Consider the following 25,644-nt stretch of genomic DNA (forward strand, 5'->3'; position numbering starts at 1 on the left):
GCCCGCAGGCAGTCCTGCTGGGGGATGGAGGTGTAGAGGGACTGGATGTCCATGGTGAAAAGGAGACTGTTAAGGTTGGGGAACTAGAAACTGTTAAAGTGGTAGAGGACGTCGGAAGAGTCGCGGATGTAGGTCGAAAGAGACTGGACAAGGGGAGAGAAAATAGAGTCGAGATAGGAAGAAATAAGTTCCGTGGGGCAAGAACAGGCTGAGACAAAGGGCCTACCGGGGCAGTCCTGTTTGTGGATCTTAGGAAGGAGGTAGAAAGCAGGCTGTGTGGGGTTGGGGGACTATGAGGTTGGAGGCTGTGGGGGGGAAGATCTCCAGAGGAGATGAGGTCAGTGACTGTCTGGGAAACTATGGCTTGATGTTCAGCGGTGGGGTCATGGTCCAGGGGGGAGGTAAGAGGAGGTGTCGGACAGTTGGCGTTCAGCCTCCGCAAGGTAGAGGTCTGTTCATCACACAACAACAGTGCGCCCTTGTCAGCAGGTTTAATGACAATGTCAGGGTTGGACCTGAGAGAACGGAATGCTGCAAGTTCAGAGGGAGGTAGGTTAGAGTGAGTGAGGGGAGTAGAGAAATTGTGACGGCAGGTGTCACGCCGGCAGTTCCCAGTGAAAAGATCAAGAGAGGGTAAGAGGCCAGAGGGAGGGGTCCAGATGGAACGAGAATTCTGAAGGCGGGAGAAAGGGTCCGCTCTGAGGGGGAAAGACATTCATCCTCATTTGTTCAATCTCTACATAGATATAATTTGCACCAAAGGTGAATAATAATGGAAGTTGAAAAAACCATGACTTAAATTTTGGAGTAGACACACTTGTCTTGAGTATTCAGATCACGAGGCCTGTTTGGCTATTGCAAAATATGCTAGCTCTTAAACATTATTGAATTTTTCCCTTTCACCACTGACAAGCTTAATAAGGAAAGCTTTTCATGCATTTTCTTTTGGAGGAAAAGTAAACAACACTGTATAATACAAACAAATGGAATTTATTTTAAAATGTCACAATTGTACATTATCAATAATATATTATAGGTTTAAATTTTAACAGCTTTCAGAATGATCAACATCAGTAGACAAGCATTTTAAAAGTTCAACATGTACAAATAATATGACATTTTAACAATTGCTTCATTTCAAGAATTTTAAGCTAAAGGTTAAGAGCTGCTGTAGCATTTTACATAATTCCATACTGTAGTGCAAGGAATTTTTCCAGTTTATTCAGAGAATGCTATTAAATGCACTGTTCATCCTCCAATTTACTTACATGCCTTTTTACATTATTTAGTTTTACAACTGCAACAAGAACATCATTTAAACAATAATGAACAACCACTTAAATTGTAACAGACACTGAGGACAGCTATGTGGAATGAAGGACCAATCTGTGTGATACAGATATATTGTTTCAAATGATTAGCTTGCTAAGGAATGATTATTTGCATCAGGGTGAACAGGGCTTTCCTTTCAAGAGCGTTTAGTACTTAAAAAAATGTAAAACAATCGGCAAAACAACTAGACTCCCTCAGTAACTGACGTACACAATTGCCACTAGGGGTTAAGAAATAATATTGTGTACAATTTTTTTTACAAAAACACAATAATGAAAAAATGTATTTAAGAATCGAGTAGTTTTTAAAGTAGAGCAAAGAGGCAAAATTGAAACTGTACATAATGCAGAAATCACTTTTGAAAATTATATTGAACCATATCCCTACTGTAACAGTAAAACTGAAATTACAGCATGACAAAATTATTCAACCTATAAAAGTACCAAAATAAAGAAATACGTAGAACATTAAAATTAGGAATAAAATATGTGAAGTTATTTTGATAACCAAGAAAAGTCACTTTCCACTATTTCCTTTTTGGCACACAACAGGATTATAGAATAGCATACTTTATCTCTATCCAAAATGTGCTTTTGACAGGTCTTGATGTGTTAAGGTGCTACTTAAAAATAGTAATAGTGGAAATGGGACAAATGAATACAAACAGACTCAAACATGCATGTATATGAATGTTTTAAACCATGCATTCTGAATCTGGAAGCTCTGCAACAGCAAATGAACTGTTATGATGTAGCCTCACTTACAGAAATGACAGATTCTTCTTCCTCTTTTAATATTGATGTCCTTGGTTTTAATCGACCGAATAACCATGTCAGAATAGCCAGAGCAATTCGGACAATGATTCGTAAAAGAACAAATGCAAAAGGAACAATAATTTGCATCAAATGGAAAATTTCTGTGCTAAACTTACTTAAAACATACGTCAGACAGAACGTAACAAAGGTTACAGAAGGGTAAAGTGAAAGCTTGGCAAACATGAAAGCATGTTCTTTGCCCCCGTACCGAACATGGTGATGCAGGGTTTCCCTTTCATTGTAAAGTGCTGCAGCCCATATTGCGAACTGAAAAAGACTTGCAAGAAAAATTATAACACAACTGATTTGAATGGCCTCAAGTTCATTACGTGACTTGGCAGCAAATTTGTGGGTGAGCTGAAAGGCCAATGGAAGTCCACCAATGAAAGCCAGTGAGAATGTGTTCAGGAGGCCCATCAGTCTTGTTGACTTAGTGATGTAGAGGTAGAGTGAATGGTGAACAAACCAGAGAAGGCCAACAGTCACAAACGAACCAAAATAAGCCAGAAATTCTGGACCGTACTCACTAAGTGCTTCAATAAGTTTGCCATGGAACTTCTCTGCAACTTCTTTAGGTTCAGGGACGTTGTCCTCACTGTTACAAAAATATGCCAATAGTTATAGGAAAACGCAATAGATTAATTCACTTCATGACTAATTTTATACAACAATTGGCATTTACATCTAGCATTTACCGTAAAAACATCCCAAGGCATCTCACAAATGAACATAACTAGGAGAGATTAGAAAGGTTGACAGAAGGCTTGGTCAAAGGAATAGGTTTTGAGATGTTTTTTAAAGGTGGAGTGAGAGGTGGAAAGGCAGAGGAATGTAGGGAGTGAGCTCGAGAAAGCTTAGGCAGCTGAACACTCTACCACCAACAGAGGAGGGAGCAAGCACAGAAGGTTGGAATTAGAGGAAGAGGTTTCTGGAGGGGATATAAGGATGAAGGAGGGTGCAGAGCTCATGGAGGAATTTGTGGATGATGAGGGTTTTAAATTTAATAGATTGAGAATTAGGGAGCAAATGTAGATCTGCAAAGAGGGGAATGATGGGTGAGGAAAAATGAATGACATGGTATGGGTAGCAGAGTTTTGGATATGTTGGAATGTACAGAGGGTGGAGGATAAATTACGTGGGCGTACAGAACTGTAATTTTTAAAAGAGTTGTCTGACTGCATAATTTAATCACTATATTTTGTTGGTAACAAATTATTACAATCAAAAAGATACTGTAAAGGAACACATGTAAAGTCACCTGTGGAATACTGAAAGTACTCCAAGAGCAAGGAAGACTTGATTAACTTATGACTGACAAAGTAACAATCATAAATGTCTTCCTTGCTCAAATAAATTCTATAATAAGAGTGCTTCAGTAAGTATTATCTACCTCTGTATTTTAAGGCTTTTTCCTATCAGAATTATAGTGTTTTTCTGAACTAAGATGCATATAAATATTGCGATTATAAAAGATTCATTAGAATGTCAAATAGTGCTGTTTAAAAGCACACCTATTAACATGCACCCATATTAAAGCAATGTTTTGTTGTTTTTATGAAAAAGTATTTGAGATTGTTTTTGGTTGTTTTACAAACACACAGCAAACCTTACATTGAAAATTCTCGTTCCATGATTTGCATGCAATGCCATTGTAATAACAATAATTTATAGCTTTCTCCCTCTCCAAAAAGAGTTAGCCAAATATTTTCTCAAAAAGATAGTGGCCTTTTAATTGGATAACTTTTTTTTCTCAAAAGTTATAACTCTGGAGAAATGCTCCTCCTGACCCTATATGCAAAGACGTTATGTTACTGGCCTAATAATACAGAGAATGTGAGTTCAAATCCCAATGAGGCAGTTTGAGAATTTGAATTTAGTTTTAAAAAAATCTGGAGTAAGGAGCTGGTAGCAGTAAAAGTGACCATGATACTGTTGGATTGTCGTAAAAACCCAACTGGTTCATTAACATCCTCTAGGGAAGGAAACCTGCTGTCCTTACCCTGTCTGGCCAAAGAATAAGAATAAAAAACAGGACAGGCCGTTTGGCTACAATCTAGGCATCGAATTATGACATGACAAAGGCACACCCAACCCTGTCGACCCTGCAAAGTCCTCCTCACTAACATCTGGGGATTGGTGTCAAAGTTGGTAGAGAAAGTCTAACCACCCATCCTTGACATTCAATGGTATTACCATTGTTGAATCCTCCACCATTAACATCCTGGGGGTGACCATTGACCAGAAATTCAACTGACCAGCCATGTAAATGCCATGACTACTAAAGCAGGTCAGAGGCTGGGTATTCTGCGGCGAATGGCTCACCTTCTTACTCCCCAAAGCCTCTCCACCACCTACAAACATAGAAAATAGGAGCAGTAGGCCATTCGGCCCTTCAAGCCTGCTCCGCCATTCAATTTGATCATGGCTGATCCTCTATCTCAATACCATATTCCCGCTCTCTCCCCATACTCCTACAAGGAGTGTTATAGAATGCTCTACACTTGCCTGGATGGATGCAGCTGCAGCAATACTCAAGCACCATCCACTGCTTGATCAGCTCCCCATCCGCTAGTTTAAACATGCACTCCATCTACCACCGGCACACCGTGGCTGCAGTCTGTACTATCTACAGGATGCACTGTGGCAAATCGCCACGGCTTTTTCGGCAATACCTCGCAAACTCCACCACCTAGAAGGACAAGGGCAGCAGGTGCATGGGAACACCATCACCTCCAAGTTCCCTTCCAAGTCACACGCCATTCCTCCATTGTAGCTGGGTCAAAATCCTGAAACTCCCAACCTAACAGCATTGTGGGAGTGTCTTCACCACACAGACTGCAGCAGTTCAAGGAGATGGCTCATCACCACTTTCTCAAGGGCAACTAGGAATTGGGCAATAAATGCCGGCCTTGCCAGTGATGCCCATATCTCGAGAATGAGTAAAAAAAAATTGGTCATGGTTTTTGATTTTATCATTCAACATTTTAAAAAAAAATCACTCTTCCCTTCTCTTTTGCAGATTACTCACCACCAAATATCCCTTTTCCAGCCATTGAGAGGGGCTAAAGAGGTGAAAAAACTCCACTACGTTCAAAAATATTATTCTATTAATCAGCTTGCAATAGTAGGCTTTATTAAGAGATGCCCTCCAGCAATGGCATTTGTGAAGTAGCACAGGAGAAGATAGTTGACACTCATGTCAGCACTCTTCTGTGCCATCATATAGCCTTGCTGAAGTAACTGCAGGCACCACTTCAGAAAACAATATGCCCACAGCAATTGTAGTAAAGGAAACCTCCAGCACTGACGCAGGTGCATCATGATTAATCGCAGATACAGGTACAGGTCTCCTGTATCCCATGCAGCTCACCAGTGGCCACCCGTTGATGCTATTCCTTCAAACGCACAACTAACACAGACACACAAGAAGTAAGATCACCAGCAAAGCATACACCATTACCACTGCATAACTGAATAAAATTAATTTAGAATAGAAGAAAGTCAAGGATGAGAAAAGGACATATAGCCGAACAAAGCTCATCCCTCTTCCTTTAAAGCATCCGGCTCCATTTTAAACTTGTCTAACATCTTTGCCTGCACCATCCAGCATGGCAAATTATTCCAGACATTTCACATTCCAAGCAAAGAAGTTTCTCTAATATCGTTTTAAATTTACTATTCACTAATTATGTTTTTTGTTCTACCGTCCCGGTTTACTTTAAAGTAATATTCTGGGTTACTTTGTCTACACCATTTAATATTTTATGTAGTTCAATGAAGTTCTTCCTTCACTGTTTTCTTTCTAGACTTTAAGCTCTGATATTTATGGGCAGGCGGGGAGCGAGTGAGGGGGAGGTGTAGTAGAAACACAGGTTTCCTGGAAGTTCTGCCGAATTTAACGGCAGGACTTGAATTCAAATTTTGGACTCCGTTTCCCGGCTGCAGCCAACCTGATTTAGAGGCTGGATGGCTGTCGGGCGCCAAGGCTGGGGAGCGGAGAGGAGAGTGGGAGAGATCGTGGGTTGGGGAGGACATCGGGGGCGGATAGATCGGGGGCAGGGGGCTGTGGAGAGATCGGTCGGGGGCTGGAATGGTTGGTCAGGGGCCACGTGGAGAGATTCCGGGCCAGAGAGATTGGGCCGGGGTGGGGGGCATGGATAGATCGCGGGGTTCGATCGCGTAGAATGGGAAACAGGCTAGCTGGGAGGCCGGGGGAAGCACTCCTGCACCTCCTGGCCCACAAGTAGTGCTAGAAAGGTACTTACCTGTTGGATCCAGCTGTTTACACCTCCCTTCAGCTGCTGGCTTTCCTGAGCCCTGGGAAATCTGGCCTGCAGCCATTAAATTTGAAACAGATGTAAAATTTGAGGCAAACAGCCTCATTAAAATATTTAAATTAGGGACCCGCCTCTGGAGAGCAGGTTAGTTGTCCCCCAACCCCCCACAACCTGCCTCCGTTAAAACGGGAAGTGAACGCGTTGGAGTCGGGTTTCCCATTTTTAAATTTTTAAGCCAACCCCGCCCATCCTGGCTGGTTAAAATTCTCCCCTAGAGCCTTGTTCATCTCCTTTACAGGTGGGATCAGACTTTCTAGCAGTCTATCGATCTTCCGTTATGCAGAAAGGAAAGCACTGGTTGTCCAAAAAATGTTTAAACAGAGTGGCTTATACCTAAGCTGTTCCTTATTCATGGTTAGAAAGGCCCTGTGGTGTGCTTTGCCACACCTGTTGACTGTCCCTCCTTGACTTCGTGGACTAGGTTGGACACACAGCCTCCCTGGTCAGCCAAGCCTCTTCAACACTGCTCCTCTACCCATATCCGGATAGACTAGCTGCCTGGGGTAGTACCCCTTGCAAGTCATACGCTTCCTATGTCGTCCATGCTCTTGGACAACCTTCCCCTAGATCTACTATAAACATACTGCCAATGATCTGTGATCTGCCGTGATCTGTGAGAAAAAAATCCCTCTGTATTGTTTATTTCCGTGAAGATAGTTTAAAATCTTACCATTTATTAAGTTAACTCCAGATCTAAAAATAAGTAAAATACTGACTTTTCAAATTTGACTGTACAGATCAGAATGTTGCATGAGTAAATCATTAAAGATCTTAATGAACAAAAAACGGTATTCCATTTGTTAGTTCTAATTGAGCCAATTTTGGTGAGATTAGGAATCCATAGTTCAGTGCTAAGTATGGGTGAATAGTCCATTAGTGGCTTCTACCAATATACAACCCATATCAATTTTTTAAAAATTAAAACTAGCCAACAGAGCAAATCATGGTAAGTGGTTGAAAGGCTTAATGACGCGACTGATGTAGAGAGATAACTTACCATATGTCTAAAATAAGAAGCGTTGCTACAATAGCAAACACCCCATCACTAAAAGCTTCCACACGCTCTTTGCTCAGTGGTTCATTTGGGTGGAATGTGTAAAATGGCACTCTCTGGAATTCTTTTGGACCTTGCATAAAATAGAAAATATGTAAATAAACTTTTGTTTTTTTCTCTTTGCTCACTCAACTTGTATGTATTTTCATTTAAAGCAGGAAAAGCACATAATTTTTATTAAAACATGTAAAATTTGTATTCCTTTAGTTTTTGTTTTAATTATCCCCATTGTCACTTCCCACCACGGCTCTTCATTCCTCAAGGAAAGGATGGGATAGTTTAGTTGTAAACTTCTCCACATTCACTGTGTTACTCCACTATCTGACTATGGTGGGAAGTGGGGACAGGGAAAGACATCGTGCTGTTCCAAAAAGCAATTGCCCTTCCCTAGATTGAAGTTTCTAAGTGAGATAATATAGCTATAAACATGCAGGAAATGTTTGAAAGTGGCTTTGCACTATAAGTAACATTACATATACTCACCCTTTATCTTGTTTCTACACCACGGTGCACACTGAGTAATGTACGGGAGAAAGATGACAAGTGCAAGCACTGCATATGCCTGTGAAAAAGAAAGTTGCCAACAGTAAAAAGCAATGCGAGATCATACCATAATACAGCATAAAATATGATGCTGTTGGTAATCTCATTTACATGAAAATACAAAATAGTCCAAATCATAACCATACTTCACAAAAGGTGACCATTTGGCCCATCGTGCCTATATAATATATTATATAATAAAGATATACTCTGTCATTGTACCATTGTATAAAAGGAACAGGAGAAAATTTATGAGTGAGCCACTGCAATTATGAGTGAGCCACTGCAATTTGAATGCAATATCGAATTTATGTAATCACATTAGCGCCAATTCTGCATTTCCAGATGAGAGCACAGGACAGGAAATTATGGGTGCACAGCCCATGATTATTCATCCATTAGAAATAATGGGCTGTGCACCAGGGATTTCCTGCCATGCATTCCCCGCCATGCATTCCCCGCGAGTGTAGAATCGGCCCTATTATTTAAAACACTGCATCAGTTCAACACAAAGCATAATCCATACCTGCAAGTGAGGGTGTTGCTAAGAGTGAATCCATGAATATCATGAGAAGATAAAGGAGTCTAATGTTTTTTTTATCTTCCAAAGATAACACATTGAATCACTTATAGGTTATTCCATAGATCTGTGTCTGAACCGTCAATACCCACTTTTTAAAAAACTGTCCAGAGGCTATCTGGAATTCCATATTGTGTAAGAGTCACACAAAAACCAAATTAACATACTTTTATAGCCTCTCAGTGGCTGGAACTTACTCATAAAGCATGGAAGTGGGAGGAGAATACCACCTTCCACCCAGTTTACCCAACAACGATTAACAGTATGTTTCACACAGCCATACGTAGCATGAAGTTCCCTGAATTGTGCTTCAAAGGTGTAACCAACAGGTCACTGGTTGAAGCCTACATCTGCCCCAGGTTTTCTTTTGCTTCATTAGGCGACATAAAAATACAGTGCAACGGAGACAACTGAAACAAAAACAGATATCACACGAGCTTAACAAAAAACTTGGACAAATTGGCCATTTCCTGTGGCGATGTAACTGGCAAGTTACGCCAAAATCTCATGCAAAATTCATGCCCACTTTACCATCGGCAATTTATGCTGAAATTTCCTACCAATCTTATTAGCATACACCAGAAGGTAAAAATGAGCATAAACAATTGGGGTCCGAGGAAAGCGTGTAACTCACGTCATATATTCCTTCTTTAAGTATGAAAATTAAAGTTTTAAGCCATCTTACCACCATTTTTGCACATTAGGCAAAACATGTTTAAGAAAATGCAATCATGCAAGTTTTTCAATTTTTAAGGTGACTTATTCTGACACCATAAAAGGGCATTCACTGAAAAAATAGTGCAGGTCTCATTGAAGAGAAATATATAAAAAAAGCTTTAAAAAATTGCCACAAAACTTTGGGTCCTGCTGCGCCTAAGATTTTGGGCTTAAATTTACACCCATTTTGAACTAGCGTAATTGCAGGAAAAAAATTCCTGTCTTTCGCATGGGGCAGAGCTATGTTAATGGACAGAGGGTGGAGGTTTTTGAAGAACTGGTGCAAAAGATTGAGGAAATTTGGGTGTAGTGTGAGAACGAGCATAAGTGATTTATGCCCGAATTTTCTCGACCTTGTGTGCCAGAAATCAGCATTACGCCGTGTTTACACATTTGTTTGGATGCAAATTTATAGGTAATTTCGGGCCATTGTAGTAAGCTACCAACAGGCAAGACAGATTTTTCATAGCCTAATATAAACTCCAGTAATCCTAGTTCAGCCTGTGATGGTTAACAATGTATTAGAACTTTTGCATACAAGAGATAGTTTGCCAGGTGATTACGCTCTCTGGGAGAGTTCCCTAAGCAGGGGAAGTCGTATGTGAAGAAAAGAAACAGTTCCAGCACAATTCTTTGAGGGATCCACTGTATTTGGAATAGCAATAAGATTATGAATATCTATTTATCATGACACAGTATTTTAGACTTCTGTGGAAGATATGTATTTGGTTCAGTACGTCACCAGATATGTGTCAAGAGGCTAACTTCTCAAATGAGACCTCAATATTATACTCTATTAAAGGCACTTGAAATTATGAGGGCTGCTGTTCCAACTCATGCTAAAATTATTCAATTTCTAGACTACAAGCTTGGGAGCATCATAAGTTGATCAATTTGCTTTAAAACCAAATTAGTGACAAGGAATAGGCTACCCTACAGAGACTCTGATGTTGCAAAAGCTTTTCATTCACTTTGCTTTCGATTATTTTGCCATAATTGGCAGAATGGATACTGGTCTATGGCATTCAGGGTCTGACTTTGATTCCTTTATTTGGTAAACACAATTGTAACAGCTTTCTGCTCAAATGGGACAATGGCAGTTGGTGGGCAAAGTTAAAATAGATGAGGCAGGGAAACAGTTGGTTCTTCAGTTGAATCAGAGCATCTACACCATCAGAACTAGCAGCTTTTATGAGATCATGCTTTTGCGTGGCTGATCTTAATTTAACCAATTGAATTTCTATGCTTTCATGGACCTTTTAATTGTAAACTTTTGATTTCAGACAACTTTTTGTTTTATTCGTTCATGGGATATGGGCGTCGCTGGCGAGGCCGGCATTTATTGCCCATCCCTAATTGCCCTTGAAAAAGTGGTGGTGAGCTGCCTTCTTGAACCGCTGCAGTCCGTGTGGTGAAGGTTCTCCCACAGTGCTGTTAGGAAGGGAGTTCCAGGATTTTAACCCAGCGACGATGAAGCAACGGCGATATATTTCCAAGTCGGGATGGTGTGTGACTTGGAGGGGAAGGTGCAGGTGGTGTTGTTCCCATGTGCCTGCTGCTCTTGTCCTTCCAGGTGGTAGAGGTCACAGGTTTGGGAGGTGCTGTCGAAGAAGCCTTGGCGAGTTGCTGCAGTGCATCCTGTGGATGGTACACACTGCAGCCACAGTGCGCCGGTGGTGAAGGGAGTGAATGTTTAGGGTGGTGGATGGGGTGCCAATCAAGCGGGCAGCTTTGTCCTGGATGGTGTCGAGCTTCTTGAGTGTTGTTGGAGCTGCACTCATCCAGGCAAGTGGAGAATATTCCATCACACTCCTGACTTGTGCCTTGTAGATGGTGGAAAGGCTTTGGGGAGTCAGGAGGTGAGTCACTCACCGCAGAATACCCAGCCTCTGACCTGCTCTTGCAGCCACAGTATTTATATGGCTGGTCCAGTTAAGTTTCTGGTCAATGGTGACCCCCAGGATGTTGATGGTGGGGGATTCGGTGATGGTAATGCCGTTGAATGTCAAGTGGAGGTGGTTAGACCCTCTCTTGTTGGAGATGGTCATTGCCTGGCACTTGTATGGCACGAATGTTACTTGCCACTTATGAGCCCAAGCCTGGATGTTGTCCAGGTCTTGCTGCATGCGGGCTCTGACTGCTTCATTATCTGAGGGGTTGTGAATAGAACTGAACACTGTGCAATCATCAGCGAACATCCACATTTCTGATCTTATGATGGAGGGAAGGTCAATGATGAAGCAGCTGGAGATGGTTGGGCCTAGGAAACTGCCCTGAGGAACTCCTGCAGCAATGCCCTGGGGCTGAGATGATTGGCCTCCAACAACCACGACCATCTTCCTTTGTGCTCGGTATGACTCCAGACACCGTAGAGTTTTCCCCCTGATTCCCATTGACGTCAATTCTACGAAGGCTCCTTTGTGCCACACTCGGTCAAATACTGCCTTGATGTCAAGGGCAGTCACTCTCACCTCACCTCTGGAACTCAGCTCTTTTGTCCATGTTTGGACCAAGGCTGTAATGAGGTCTGGCGCCGAGTGGTCCTGGCGGAACCCAAACTGAGCATCGGTGAGCAGGTTATTGGTGAGTAACTGCCACTTGATAGCACTGTCAACGACACCTTCCATCACTTTGCTGATGATTGAGAGTAGACTGATGGGGCGGTAATTGGCCGGGTTGGATTTGTACTGCTTTTTGTGGACAGGACATACCTAGGCAATTTTCCACATTGTCGGGTAGATGCCAGTGTTGTAGCTGTACTGGAACAGCTTGGCTAGAGGCGCAGCTAGTTCTAGAGCACAAGTCTTCAGCACTACAGCCGGGGTGTTGTCGGGGCCCATGGCCTTTGCTGTATCCAGTGTACTCAGCCGTTTCTTGATATCACGTGGAGTGAATCTAATTGGCTGAAGACTGGCTTCTGTGATGGTGGGGATTTCGGGAGGAGGCCGAGATGGATCATCTACTCAGCACTTCTGGCTGAAGATGGTTGCAAATACTTCAGCCTGGTCTTTTGCACTCAAGTGCTGGACTCCGCCATCATTGAGGATGGGGATGTTTACAGAGCCAGCCTCCTCCTCCTGTTAGTTGTTTAATTGTCCACCACCATTCACGACTGGATGTGGCAGGACTGCAGAGCTTTGATCTGATCCGTTGGTTGTGGAATCACTTAACTCTGTCTATAGCATGTTGCTTCCACTGTTTAGCATGCATGTAGTTCTGAGTTGTAGCTTCACCAGGTTGGCACCTCATTTTTAGGTACGCCTGGTGCAGCTCCTGGCATGCGCTTCTACATTCCTCATTGAACCAGGGTTGATCCCCTGGCTTGTTGGTAATGGTAGAGTGAGGAATATGCTGGGCCATGAGGTTACAGATTGTGCTGGAATACATGCCCCGTTTTGAGCTGCTAGATCTGTTCTGAATCTATCCCATTTAGCACAGTGGTAGTGCTACACAACACATTGGATGGTGTCCTCGGTGTGAAGACGGGACTTCGTCTCCACGAGGACTGTACGGTGGTCATTCCTACCAATACTGTCGTGGACAGATGCATTTGCGACAGGTAGGTTGGTGAGGACGAGGTCAAGTAAGTTTTTCCCTCGTGTTGGTTCGCTCACCACCTGCCGCAGGCCCAGTCTGGCAGCTATGTCTTTCAGGACTCGGCCAGCTCGGTCAGTAGTGGTGCTACCGAGCCACTCTTGGTGATGGACATTGAAATCCCCCATCCAGAGTACATTCTGTGCCCTTGCTACCCTCAGTGCTTCCTCCAAGAGGTGTTCAACATGGAGGAGGACTGATTCATCAGCTGAGGGAGGGCGGTAGGTGGTAATCAGCAGGAGGTTTCCTTGCCCATGTTTGATCTGATGCCATGAGATTTCATAGGGTCCAGAGTCAATGTTGAGGACTCCCAGGGCCACTCCCTCCTGACTGTATATCACTGTACCGCCACCTCTGGTCGGTCTGTCCTGCCGGTGGGACAGGACATACCCAGGGATGGTGATGGAAGAGTCTGGGACATTGGCTGAAAGGTATAATTCTGTGAGTATGGCTATGTCAGGCTGTTGCTTGACTAGTCTGTGGGGCAGCTCTCCCAATTTTGGCACAAGTCCCCAGATGTTCAGCAAGTATGGTTCTTGATGGCTCCACACATTTACAAACAAATCTACTGAGAACTTTAAAGCTGAGCACAGGGAAAAATAAACTTACCACTGGGCAAAAGATGAAAGACAAGATCCCTGCTATAAGGAAGAGAGCTGGAGCTCGTAAAGTCATCTTTAAAATTTGGTACTTATAAGAAATTTGATCTTCTGATGCACATATATGGGCATTCAATAAGTAAGGTCGACGGAATCCATAAATCACAATTACAGCCTGTTATGGAATTAAGAAGGAAAAGTTAGCTCTGTGAAGTTTCTTCTCTAACAGTTACAGAACACACCATTATCATTTGAGTGTACTAGTTACATGACATCCAAAAGTACACATTTTCCTCCTTTGCCAATTTCTCAAAGTCTCATGCAGGTGTACAATTCCATGGATGGCAGCAGCACTAGTGAATGAGTCCAGGCAGTGGGATTCAGCAGGCCTCCTATCTCTGGGGAGAACAGCTGAACCTGAACCTGTCTTTTCCCAATGCCCACATATGCATATTTTACAGCAGCAGCCAATGACTAGAGTTTAGGAATGAGACCCGGTTGGTTCAACCGAATAGTTGATTTTTTCTCCCCTTCCTCATCCAAGGACATTGAGGGTAACTGTAGTACACCCATTGGTTCTGCAGTTAAAAATCAAGCAGTTCAGCACAAACGATGGATCAAACCTCAGAGGTTTCTATTCTGTGTGGCTCAGTACAACACAACATGGTGCATTTACCCATTGAGCCACCAAGGAAGCCGTCAAAGTTCTAAGCACAAATACAATTATCCTCTTGACCAATGTTAACAAATTATTCTGTAATTTTGTAATCAATAACATGACTGTATGTCATAAGATACTGTTTAATAGAAAGCTGCATACCATAAAACATGGCAAAAGAGGTGAACTGGGTGGTGCACTGAGACAACACACTGGCCTATCACCTGCACGATCTACCGAATCTAATTCAGATAGATGGGATGAAATTTTCCCCTTTCTGTTGGCGACAATGGATTTGGACAGATCAACCCAGTTCCTGGTGAACATAGGACCATAGCCCAAACTGCCTTAGGCAATCTCACACACAGAGGCCACAATTTAAATAAAATTCATTCTACTGATGCACAAATTCAGTATAATGCATTTAATCAATAACGTCCAACATTTCCCACAAGGGCTAAGTTCAAAATGAAACAATACAGTAAGCTTTTATTTTGCTTTCAATAAGAAGGCTAGTCACACTCCATTTAGGTGAATGAGACCACAAAAGCAGTATTGTTACACAGAAGTTCATGTGTGCAGAATAGAATCTTTGTACAGCACAATCTACAAGCAAAAATGCAGAACTTCCCCCATGCAGCTCCAAAGATATACATTTAACATACCATTCTCTATTCAGAATAAAATTTTAAAGCACTATTAAAAGTAGTAATTAAAGTCCACTATAGCATGCCATTCCAAATGTTTCACCTAAAACTAATACTTTATAGAGCAGTTCCACCAATACAAATATAAAGTGCAGATATTATAATGCATGGCTCATTTTGAGGCAACTTACTAATAAATAAGTTATGTGGCCTAAGAAGCCCAACGAGTGAGTGCAGGCTGACTTGTGCAGTTTGCGTTTCAGTAAACCATAAAGCCAAAGTTTTAGGATTTGTTATATTTGGCTTAAAACACTTTTTTAATACTGAATTTTAAGATAATTTTTGCAGGTAGGCAGAAACTTGTTACAGGCCTGAAGTTATATAGTCCACAGCACAGAAACAGGCCATTCAGCCCAACTTGTCTATGCTGGCATTTGTGCTCCACACGAGCCTCCTCCCATCCCTCTTCATCTAACCCTATCAGCATTACCTTCTATTCCTTTCTCCCTCATGTGCTTATCTAGTTTCCCCTTAAATGTTGAATAATGCAATCCAAAAGCAGTGCTCTTAGTGGCTTAGATCAGTGGTAGTTTTGAGAAGGTGGCCAAAGTGATTGGAAGGAGGGACTGTGGGTCAGAGAGAAGCAAATAAGAAAGACCGGGATAGAGTAATACCTGTATTGAAATATGCAATCTAGGCATGGTGAAACGGAGAGACTTTGAGCATGATTTTAGCTTGGAGCCGGGAACCCAGCCTGTCATTAGATATTTGCATGGTGAACCCGGAAGCCAAATGAGTATCGCAATCTGCAAGTACAAGTCAATTGAAGGTATGTATTTGTGCTTCCGAGTTTCCCACGCGCCAGGCAACCAGATTGACAGGCTGGCTACCTGTCAGGAGGGAAAGGAGCTGTGAATCGGAGAGCGAGGAGGGAAAGATCGTGGGCCCTGTAAGAAATCGGAGGGGTGGGGGGAGGTGGAGGGAGGCAGACAACATTGAGTGGGCCTTGGATAAGATCAGGGGGGGATCCAGCACCGAAAATCGGGGGGGGGGGGATCCAGCATCGGAAGATCGGGGGCAGGGCCAGCATTTGAAGATCGGGAAGCGGGGGGTGGCCAGCATCGGGGGTGGGTTCGGCCAATCGCGGAGTCTTGACGTGCCAGGTGAGCTTGGAAGCACTCCTGCTCCTCCGGGCCCACATGCAATGCAATAAAGGCACTCACCTCACGGATCCAGCCCTTCTCACCTGCTTTCACTGACGTAAATGGGAAGCGATGGAAAACCCGAACATGTACAGTTAAAGTTGTTTTATTTTTGTAATACACAAAATGTTAAGTACCTCACATATTTCAATTAGGTACATTGCCCCTTTAAGTATAAACCCGCTGGCTTTAAGTGGGGCAGGACTTACAGGTGTCTGTTGCGCACATACATTCAAACGTACCCGGGTCAAACCCGGGATGTGGTCCCGCTCCAAAAATCCACTATTTTTACTGCCCACATGCCCCTCAACCACCCGTTCTTGGGGGTTAAAATTACCCCCTTTATCTCAGTGATTCAGTACCGCACAATTGATCAGTTAGTGGGGATATGTTGCTACTTTACTCCATCATTACTTTACAGTTCATGAGTGAAGAAATGCTGACCACATCAGGAGTAAATTTGAACTGCTTTATTTACAGGAAAAGATATTAAATGGGACATTATGTTCCAAACAGCTTATCATAACAGAAGTGAATAATACATCACATCACTAAAACATGGGTAGTATAATTGTAAAATTTAAGAGTAGAAATTATGATCAGCAATGTTTAATGTGATTTGACCTTATTCCTTCCTCTACTATTTTAACTGACATTAATCCATTTAAAATAAACAGGTATGAAAACATCAACAACAGTAATTTCTACCATACAGTACAAAGAAGACATCACCTTAGGAGCTGACAGCAAAATTCTAGTTATTTCTCAGGACCAAGATGTGTGTAAACATAGCTTATGTAAATTTATTTGCTTCTCCCTTATATCAGGGGGCCACTTTAGAAATCAGGAAAAAAAATTATGGCCTTGATCTTCAGGGGTCCAGGCCCCAATCCTGGCATGTACCTCCCTATGAGCTCTATCTCTGTTGGGTGTCCTTGAGGTATGTCTGGTGGAACCAAGCATATGTATGTAGGCTCCTGCTTGATGCTGATGATCTTGTAGGGGGTGGCTCTATCTCCACAAGGTCATCCTTGGAACTAACCAAAAGGCAGGACCCGGTGTATCTGGGCCCCAGCAGATTTTGTGGCCATTCCGGTGGATTATGACAGAATGGCCAAGGAACTTCAGCCTCACAATGTTAATCCCTTTCTGCCAGTGATAAGTTTATAGATTTCTACAAGCCACATCAATATGCATTTATTCCATACCTGAATTAATCCAATGATAATGGCACAAACACAAAATGATAGAATTCCAAGTGGGTCATCTGGAAATGAGGCCATCAGAGAAAACTAAGAGGGGAAATATATTTCAATAACAAGTTTACATTTGCAGACTATTTGTTGAAGCCTAGTAATAATTAGTAAGAAAATCCTTAATTCAACCCTGATATGAATTATGTTTTCTACAATTCCAATTACTACCAAGTCAACGTAAATATATCGTACCTTAACCAGGGAATGTATTTTATGAACTTATAAAAAGTTTTACCGTGCATTTTCACAAAAGTGATATATTTTTAAAAAACAGTTACTGCCTTAAAACATATTGGCATGTTCTGTTCATTTATACTGTAGACATAAGAACATAAGATATAAAAACATAAGAAACAGGTACAGCAGCAGGCTATATGGCCCCTCGAGCCTGCTCTGCCATTCAATAAGATCATGACTCATCTTCGACCTCAACTCCACTTTCCCGCCCAATCCCCATATCCCCTGATGCCTTTAGAGTCCAAAAATTTATTGATCTCAGCCTTGAATATACTCAACAACTGAGCATCCACAGCCCTCAGGGGTAGGGAATTCCAAGGATTCGTCACCCTCTGAGTGAAGGAATTCCTCCTCATCTCAGTCTTAAATGGCCAACCCTTTATCCTGAGACTATGCCCCCTTGTTCTAGACTCTCCAGCCAGTGGAAACAGCCTCTCAGCATCTACCCTGTCAAGCCCTCTAAAAATTTTATACATTTCAATGAGATCCCCTCTCATTCTTCTAAATTCCAGAGAATATAGGCCCATTTTACTCAATCTCTCTTCATAGGACAATCCTCTCATCCCAGGAATTAATCTAGTGAACCTTCATTGCACCGCCTCCAAGACAAGTATATTCTTCCTTAGGTAAGGAGACCAAAACTGAACACAGTACTGCTGGTGTGGTCTCACCAAAGCTCTGTACAATTGTAGCAAGGCTTCATTACTCTTGTACTCCAAACCCCTTGCAATAAGGACCAACATACTATTTGCCTTTCTAATTGCTTGCTGTACCTGTATGTTAACTTTCTGTGTTTCATGTACAAGGCCATCCAAATCTCTCTGAACACCAACATTTAATGTCTCACCATTTAAAAAAATATTCTGTTTTTCTATTCTTCCTACCAAAGTGAATAACCTCAAATTTCCCCACATTATACTCCATCTGCCACCTTTTTGCCCGCTCACATAACCTGTCTATAGCCCTTTGCAGACTCTTTGTGTCCTCCTCACAGCTTACTTTCCCACCTAGCTTTGCATCATCAGCAAATGTAAATACATTACACTCGGTCCCTTCATCTAAGTCATTAATATAGATTGTAAATAGCTGAGGCCCAAGCACTGATCCTTGCGGCACCCTACTACTTACAGCCTGCCAACCTGAGAATGACCCATTTATTCCTACTCTCTGTTTTCTGGCCATTAACCAATCCTCAATCCATGCTAATATATTACCCCCAATCCCATGAGCCCTTATCATGTGTTACAACTTTTGTGTGGCATCTTATTGAATGCCTTTTGAAAATCCAAATATACTACATCCAATGGTTCCCCTTTATCTACCCTTCTAGTTACATCCTTAAAAAACTTTAATAGATTTGTCAAACACAATTTCCCTTTCATAAAACCATGTTGACTCTGCCTAATCATATTATGATTTTCTAGGTGCTCTGTTACCACTTCCTTAATAATGGATTCCAGCATTTTCCCCGACGACTGATGTCAGGTTAATTGGCCTGTAGTTCCCTGTTTTCTCTCTCCCTCCTTTCTTGAGTAGACATTGCCGCTTCTACAGTATATATTTACTTACTGTATAAGGCAGGAAGGTGATGAGCATCATACATGCCTAAAAAACATAAATATTATATCACTTTAGACACCAATATAGACTGAGACTACTGTTATACTGCAATTTAGGACACCAATATCAACTAAGGCTGCTATTATGTATCACTTTTGCCTCAATGCAAGGTGATTTAAGTTGTACACTGATGAAAAAAATGGCAGTGTAACTGGAGAGTCAGTTTTCAATCTGACTCCTGTGTGACTAAAACTACAAGAAGCTAAACCCCCTCCAGTAGATAGTCTCACATCACTTGGTCTTCACATCAGGTGCAATACAATTTCAACTCAATGCGAAGTCCTGTGTAGGCTCTTATTGAACAGTGACTAGGTGGGCACTTTTTAAAGGTAGTATAAAAACTTTTGAACAGAAGTGATGCTCCTATTCAGACTCTCCTAACATTAAAAATTAGCCACAAAGGGAGCAGGACTCACTTGGCACTAAACATAGGAACAGGAGTAGGCCATTCAGCCCCTCAAGCCTGTTCCGCCATTCAATGAGATCATGGCTGATCTGTATCCTAACTCCATTTACCCACCTTGGCTCCATATCCCTTAATACCCTTGGCTAGCAAAAATCTATCGATCTCAGCTTTAAAATTATTGATTGATCTAGCATCTACTGCTTTTTTTTGGAGAGAGTTCCACACTTCTACCATCCTTTGCGTGAAGAAGTGTTTCCTAACTTCTCTCCTGGATGGCCTGGCTTCAATTTTAAGGTTACGTCCCCTTGTCTGAGACTCCCCCACCAGTAGAAAAAGTTTCTCTCTATCTACATTATCAATTCCTTCCAAAATCCAAAAACCTCAATCAAATCACTCCTTGACCTTCTATATTCCAGGGAATACAAGTCTAGTTTATGTAATCTCTCCTCATAATCTGGAGCCGTGGTAACATTCTGGTGAGTTTACGCTGCACTCCTTCCGAGGCCAATATATCCTTTCTAAGGTGTGGTGTCCAGAACTGCACGCAGTACTCCAGATGTGGTCTAACCAAGGCTTTGTATAACTGTAGCAAAACTTCCTCCCCTTTATATTCTAGCCCTCTAGTTATAAAGGCTAACATTCCATTAGCCTTTTTGATTATTTTTTGTATCTGACTACTATGTTTTGGTGATGGACCCCTAAATCTCTTTGGACCTCCACTGTTCCTAGCTTTTCACCATTTAAAAAATATTCGGATCTATCCATTTTTGGTCCAAAATGGATGACCTCACACTTTCCTGCTTTGAAATCCATCTGCCACAGTTTTGTCCACTAATCTATCACTGTTTCTTTGTAATTTTATGCTCCTTTCTACACTATTTATTATGCCACCAATCCTTGTGTCATCGGCAAACTTGGATATCAATAATTAAGGATAGGGTGACTGAGCACTTAGAGAAATTTAAGCTGATTAGAGAGAACCAGCATGGATTTGTAAAGGGTAGGTCATGTCCAACGAATTTAATTACATTTATTGAGGAAGTAACTGAAATAGTAGACAAGGGAATGTCTATGGATGCAGTTTATATGGACTTCCAGAAGGCATTTGATAAAATTCCACATAAGAGACTTAATACAGGACTCTATATTGTGTTATCTAAGTCATTAATAAATATAGTGAATAGTTGAGGCCCCAGCACAGATCCTTGTGAAACACCAATTCGAGTACATACCCATTATCCCTACTCTCTGTCTTCTACCGCCTAACCAATCTCCTAACTAGGTCAATAATTTGCCTTTAATTCCATGAACTTTAATTTTAGCTAACAGTCTCTTATGTGGAATTTTATCAAATGCCTTCTGGAAGTCCATACAAACTACATCCATAGACATTCCCTTGTCTACTACTTTAGTTACTTCCTCAATAAATGTAATTAGATTCGTTAGACATGACCTACCCTTTACAAATCCATGCTGGTTCTCTCTAATCAGCTTAAATTTCTCTAAGTGCTCAGTCACCCTATCCTTAATTATTGATTCCAATAACTTCCCCACAACAAATGTTAGACTAACAGGTCTATAATTTCCTGGTTTCTCTCTCTCACCTTTCTTAGTAATGGAGTTACATTTACAATTTTCCAACCTAAAGGGATGATTCCTGAATCAAGAGAGCTTTGGAAGATTATGGCTAAAGCATCTGCAATTTCCTCACCTACTCCCTTTAAAACCCTGGGGTGGAAACCATCAGATCCTGGGGCTTTGTTTGTCAGTCTTCAGTGCCATATTTTACTAATACTGTTTTCATTAACTTCAGTGAGTTCCAGTCCTTGATTCATTATTAGTTTCCCTGGAATGTCAGGTATATTATTCTCTTCCTCTACTGTGAAGACTGACACAAAGTAATTATTCAACAAGTCTGCCATTTCCTTATTTTCATTTACAATATTACCAGCATCTGTTTTTAAAGAGCCCATGTTACTCTTAACTACCCTTTCTCCTCTAATATAATTAGAAACTTTTCGTGTTAATCTTGATATCCTTCGTAAGTTTCTTTTCGTATTCCTTTTTGCTGCTCTTATTATCTTTTTTTGTCTTCCTTTGCTGTTCTTTATATCTCGTCCAGTCCCCTGGATCTACACCATCCTTTGCACTTCTATCTGGTTTTTCCTTCAGTTTTACGTTATCTCTCATGTCTTTTGTCGACCAGGGCTGTTTTATTTGGTAAGTATACTGGTCCTGTATTAAGCTAAATTCTTTTTTGAGCACCTCCCACTGTTCATCTGTAGTTTTACCCAAAAACAGTTTTGACCAGTTTGCTGTTGTCAGTCTCTGTCTCACCCCGTTAAAGTTAGCCTTACCAAAATCTAGAATCTTAGTAACTGTGTTAAGTTTCTCCTTTTCAAACCTAACATTGAATTCGATCATGTTCTGATCACTGTTAGATAAATGTTCCCTTACTGTTAGATTATTAACTAAGTCTGGCTCATTACTCATTACTAAATCTAGTATGGCCTGCCTTCTTGTTGGTTCTAGAACATATTGCTCCAGAAAACTATCTCAATGTAAGATGCAATTGGCAGTGTAATTCAGGTCTGCAGGCTGCATATCACACTGTATAGATATCAGTAAAAGACAGGTCTATTTAGTATAATGGCAGCCTATAATACCATACATTATACACAAGTTATGAAGAAATATGTGCCAATTTTGATGAATCTTACAGTTCTGCAATGTTGCCCTTATACTCCTACAATACCGGTGCTGTTTTCTGAGCAATGTGAACAGACAGCACAGAATATCATCTACTCATTCTTTGGACAGATGACAACCCAGGAGTTCTGCATTTGCATACTTAATACGTACATATTGCACACATTTGTGCAAACCATGGAAAGCAAGAGTGACATTTTCAACCATTTTTATTACAAAGTTCCACTTATTTCTTTGTATTTTTTCTCACCAATTTTCTCCTCTCCTGAATGCACTTACACCTTACTGGACAATGGTTCCACAGTAGTCAGCTGCCCTTTAGTTCACCTAAGTGGTCATTATTCCGATGTACATTGTACATGTGCTTTCTACCAGTGAGGATAAGGGTGTAGGCTGTGGGGAGGACATTCAGAAAGTTAACTTTGGTACCATGGAGCAGGAGGCAGTCCAAGATGGGGAGCACCACAATAGAAAGGTTGTAGTCATAGGGGATTCGATAATTAGGGAGATAGATAGCAGCCTCTGCAGTCGTGACCGAGAGTCCAGGAGGGTGCGTTGCCTTCTGGTGCAAAGGTAAATTTGGAGAAACTGGAGAGAAACTTGGAAAGGGAGGGGGAAGATCCACTTGTTGTGGTCCATGTTGGGATCAATGGGAAGAAAAGGGAGGAGGTCCTGCTAAGTGAATATCAGAAGTTAGGAACTAAATTACCACCCAAGCCATGTGCTAATTGGCATAGAGATAAACAGATCAGGAAGGTGAAAGCGTGGCTGAAAGACTGGTGTGGGAAGGAGGGGTTCCATTTCTTGAGACACTGGCGCCAGTACTGGCACAGGAAGGAGCTGTGCCATTGGGACAGGCTCCACCTGAACTGGAATGGGACCAGTGTCCTAGCGGAAAGAATAAATAGGGGTGTCAATAGGACTTTAAACTAGAAAGAAGGGATCTGGTGAAGATAACATAAGTCTGAAGAAAAAAGAAATAGGAATTGAGAATAAAGGTCAGACCAAAGTATGGAATACGGGTAACATAAATGGTCAGGGGACAAATATAGTTATAGAACATAAGTAGAAAATGACTGTTAAAAATAAAGTAAGGGGAATAATTACTAAAAACAAATTAAATTGCCTGTACAGCAATGTGCACAGCATTCGAAACAAAACGGGGGAACTGGAGCCAGTGATTCATAGCGAGGAGCCCAATGTGGTAGGGATAACTGAAACATGGCTACAAAAAGAACAGGACTGGCAGTTAAATAGTGCAGAATATAACATATTTAGAAAGAATAGGGAAGGAAGCGGGTGGGGTAACTATACTAATTAGAGATAACATAATGGCAATAGAAAAAAGGGACATAAGTAATATTAGGATAGAAACAGAAGTCATATGGATTGAGACAAAGGATAAGAAGGGATCGATCACGTTAATAGGAATATTCTACAGACCACCTAATAATGGAAGGGAAGCAGAGGATGAAATATGTAGACAAATCTATGAAATGAGTAAAAAATATCAATTAACAATCATGGGAGATTTCAACTTCTCCCAAATAAACTGAGAAGAAGAGGTAGGAATGGGGAAAAGGGAATGGAGTTTTTGCAGTGCGTACAGGGCTCCTTTCTTACCCAGTATGTGAGAAGCCCAACAAGAGAGGAATCACTGCTGGATGTAGTAATGGGAAATGAACCAGAAGTAAGTGTAGGGGAACATAATAAGGTTTAAAATAATGATTGAGAAATACATAAGTAAGACAAAGGCCAAAGTAATAGGTTGGAAAAAAGCTAATTTTGAGGGGGTAAGAATGAAACTAGGGCAGGTAAAATGGAAACAAATGTTGACAACAAAGAGACAGAACAGCAGTGGGAAATACTTAAAATGATCAATAGAGTTCAGAAGAAATATATTCCACTAAAGAACAAACTAGCCAATAACAAAACACCATGGATGAATAAAGAGATAACGGTAACACTGAAACTAAAAAAAGGCATACTCTAAATACCTAGACAATAAAGGAGAGGATGACAAAAGGGAATACAAAGAGTTTAGAAAAGAAGTAAAAATAAAATTAGGACAGCAAAGAGGAACTACGAAATTAAATTATCAAGGAATATAAAAAGAAACAGTAAAGTATTCTACAGACACATAATAAAAGAAAAATCAGAATAAGGATAGGGCCACTAAGAAATGCACACGATAAACTCACAGGCAAGGACAGCGAAATGGCAAAAATATTGAATGGTTACTTATCCTCAGAATTTGAAAGGGAGACTGACAAGGTGGGCATGTCATTAGAAGAAGATATCAAAAAAGATATAAAAACATTTAAGATAAAAAGGGGGGAGATAATTGATAAACTAATCAAACTTAGAGAGAATAAAACCCCTGGTCCAGATGGAAGGCATCCGCGCATATTAAAAGAAGTTAGTGAGAAGATGGCAGAGGCACTATTACATATATATAAAAATTCATTAGAAAAGGGAACAGTGCCAGAAGACTGATGAATGTAAGGAATCTTACAACACCAGGTTATAGTCCAACAGTTTTATTTGAAAATCACAAGCTTTCGGAGGCTTTCTCCTTCGTCAGGTGAAGTGCGGGATTCCTTGAACGTTACCGCATTTATAGTCAGAGAACAATGCCTGGTGATTACAGATAATCTTTCCAACTGCCCGTTGTCAAGGCAATCAAAGTGTTCAGACAGAGAGACATCTAATGTTATTCCCACATTTAAAAAGGGAGAAAGAACAAGTCGAGGGAACTATAGACCAGTTAGCTTAACGTCGGTGGTAGGAAAGATAATGGAATCTTTACTCAAAGATATAATAGAAAAACATCTAGAGAAAGAAAATATAATAAAGAATAGTCAACACAGATTTCAGAAGGGATAGTCATGCTTCACCAACCTTACTGAATTCTTTGAAGAAGTAACAGAAAGAGTAGACAAGGGTAATGCAGTAGATGTAATGGGCTCTATTTTAGCACCCGCTATCGGGTGCGTTCGCGGCGGGGGGGCTCCGAAAATTGGGGAATCCCGGAGCGGGTCGGGAGCCCGGCTCCAACCCGCTCACTTCCAGGTTTCCCACACACGCGCGACGTGCGCGCGCAGCCCCCGCATGTGGGACTCCCGCAGGCAATTAAAGCCGGCGGGGTGCCACTTCACAGTATTTACTTAGGTATTTCAGGTCATTAACAGACCTGATTAAGGGAATATGTCAGGAGGGGTTGGATTTGAGAGACAACTGGGACTGTTTCCCATACTGGGGGAAACAGTCCCAGTTGAAATGGACGTGTTGCACCTATCAGCCTGCATCTTCCGGATGGGGGCCGCCGTAGCTGCAGT

General features: G+C 41.5%; 1 protein-coding gene across 3 annotated transcripts in view; it reads right to left on the reverse strand.

The window, feature by feature from the left end:
- Window positions 1-1,044: 1,044 nt before the first annotated feature.
- Window positions 1,045-25,644, reverse strand: part of tmem175 (transmembrane protein 175) — a 39,833-nt gene continuing 15,233 nt past the window's right edge. For all 3 annotated transcript variants that reach the window (XM_067990557.1, XM_067990549.1, XM_067990567.1), the window contains 6 exons: window positions 19,141-19,176; window positions 17,287-17,370; window positions 13,582-13,746; window positions 8,022-8,100; window positions 7,482-7,611; window positions 1,045-2,742 (listed from right to left, as the gene is read on the reverse strand). In XM_067990557.1, the coding sequence (XP_067846658.1) occupies window positions 2,076-2,742; window positions 7,482-7,611; window positions 8,022-8,100; window positions 13,582-13,746; window positions 17,287-17,370; window positions 19,141-19,176 (1,161 nt within the window). In that variant the 3' untranslated portion in view covers window positions 1,045-2,075. The remainder of the gene's footprint in view (window positions 2,743-7,481; window positions 7,612-8,021; window positions 8,101-13,581; window positions 13,747-17,286; window positions 17,371-19,140; window positions 19,177-25,644) is intronic.

Source organism: Heptranchias perlo, chromosome 1 (genome assembly GCF_035084215.1).
Source record: "Heptranchias perlo isolate sHepPer1 chromosome 1, sHepPer1.hap1, whole genome shotgun sequence".
Classification (NCBI taxonomy): domain Eukaryota; kingdom Metazoa; phylum Chordata; class Chondrichthyes; order Hexanchiformes; family Hexanchidae; genus Heptranchias; species Heptranchias perlo.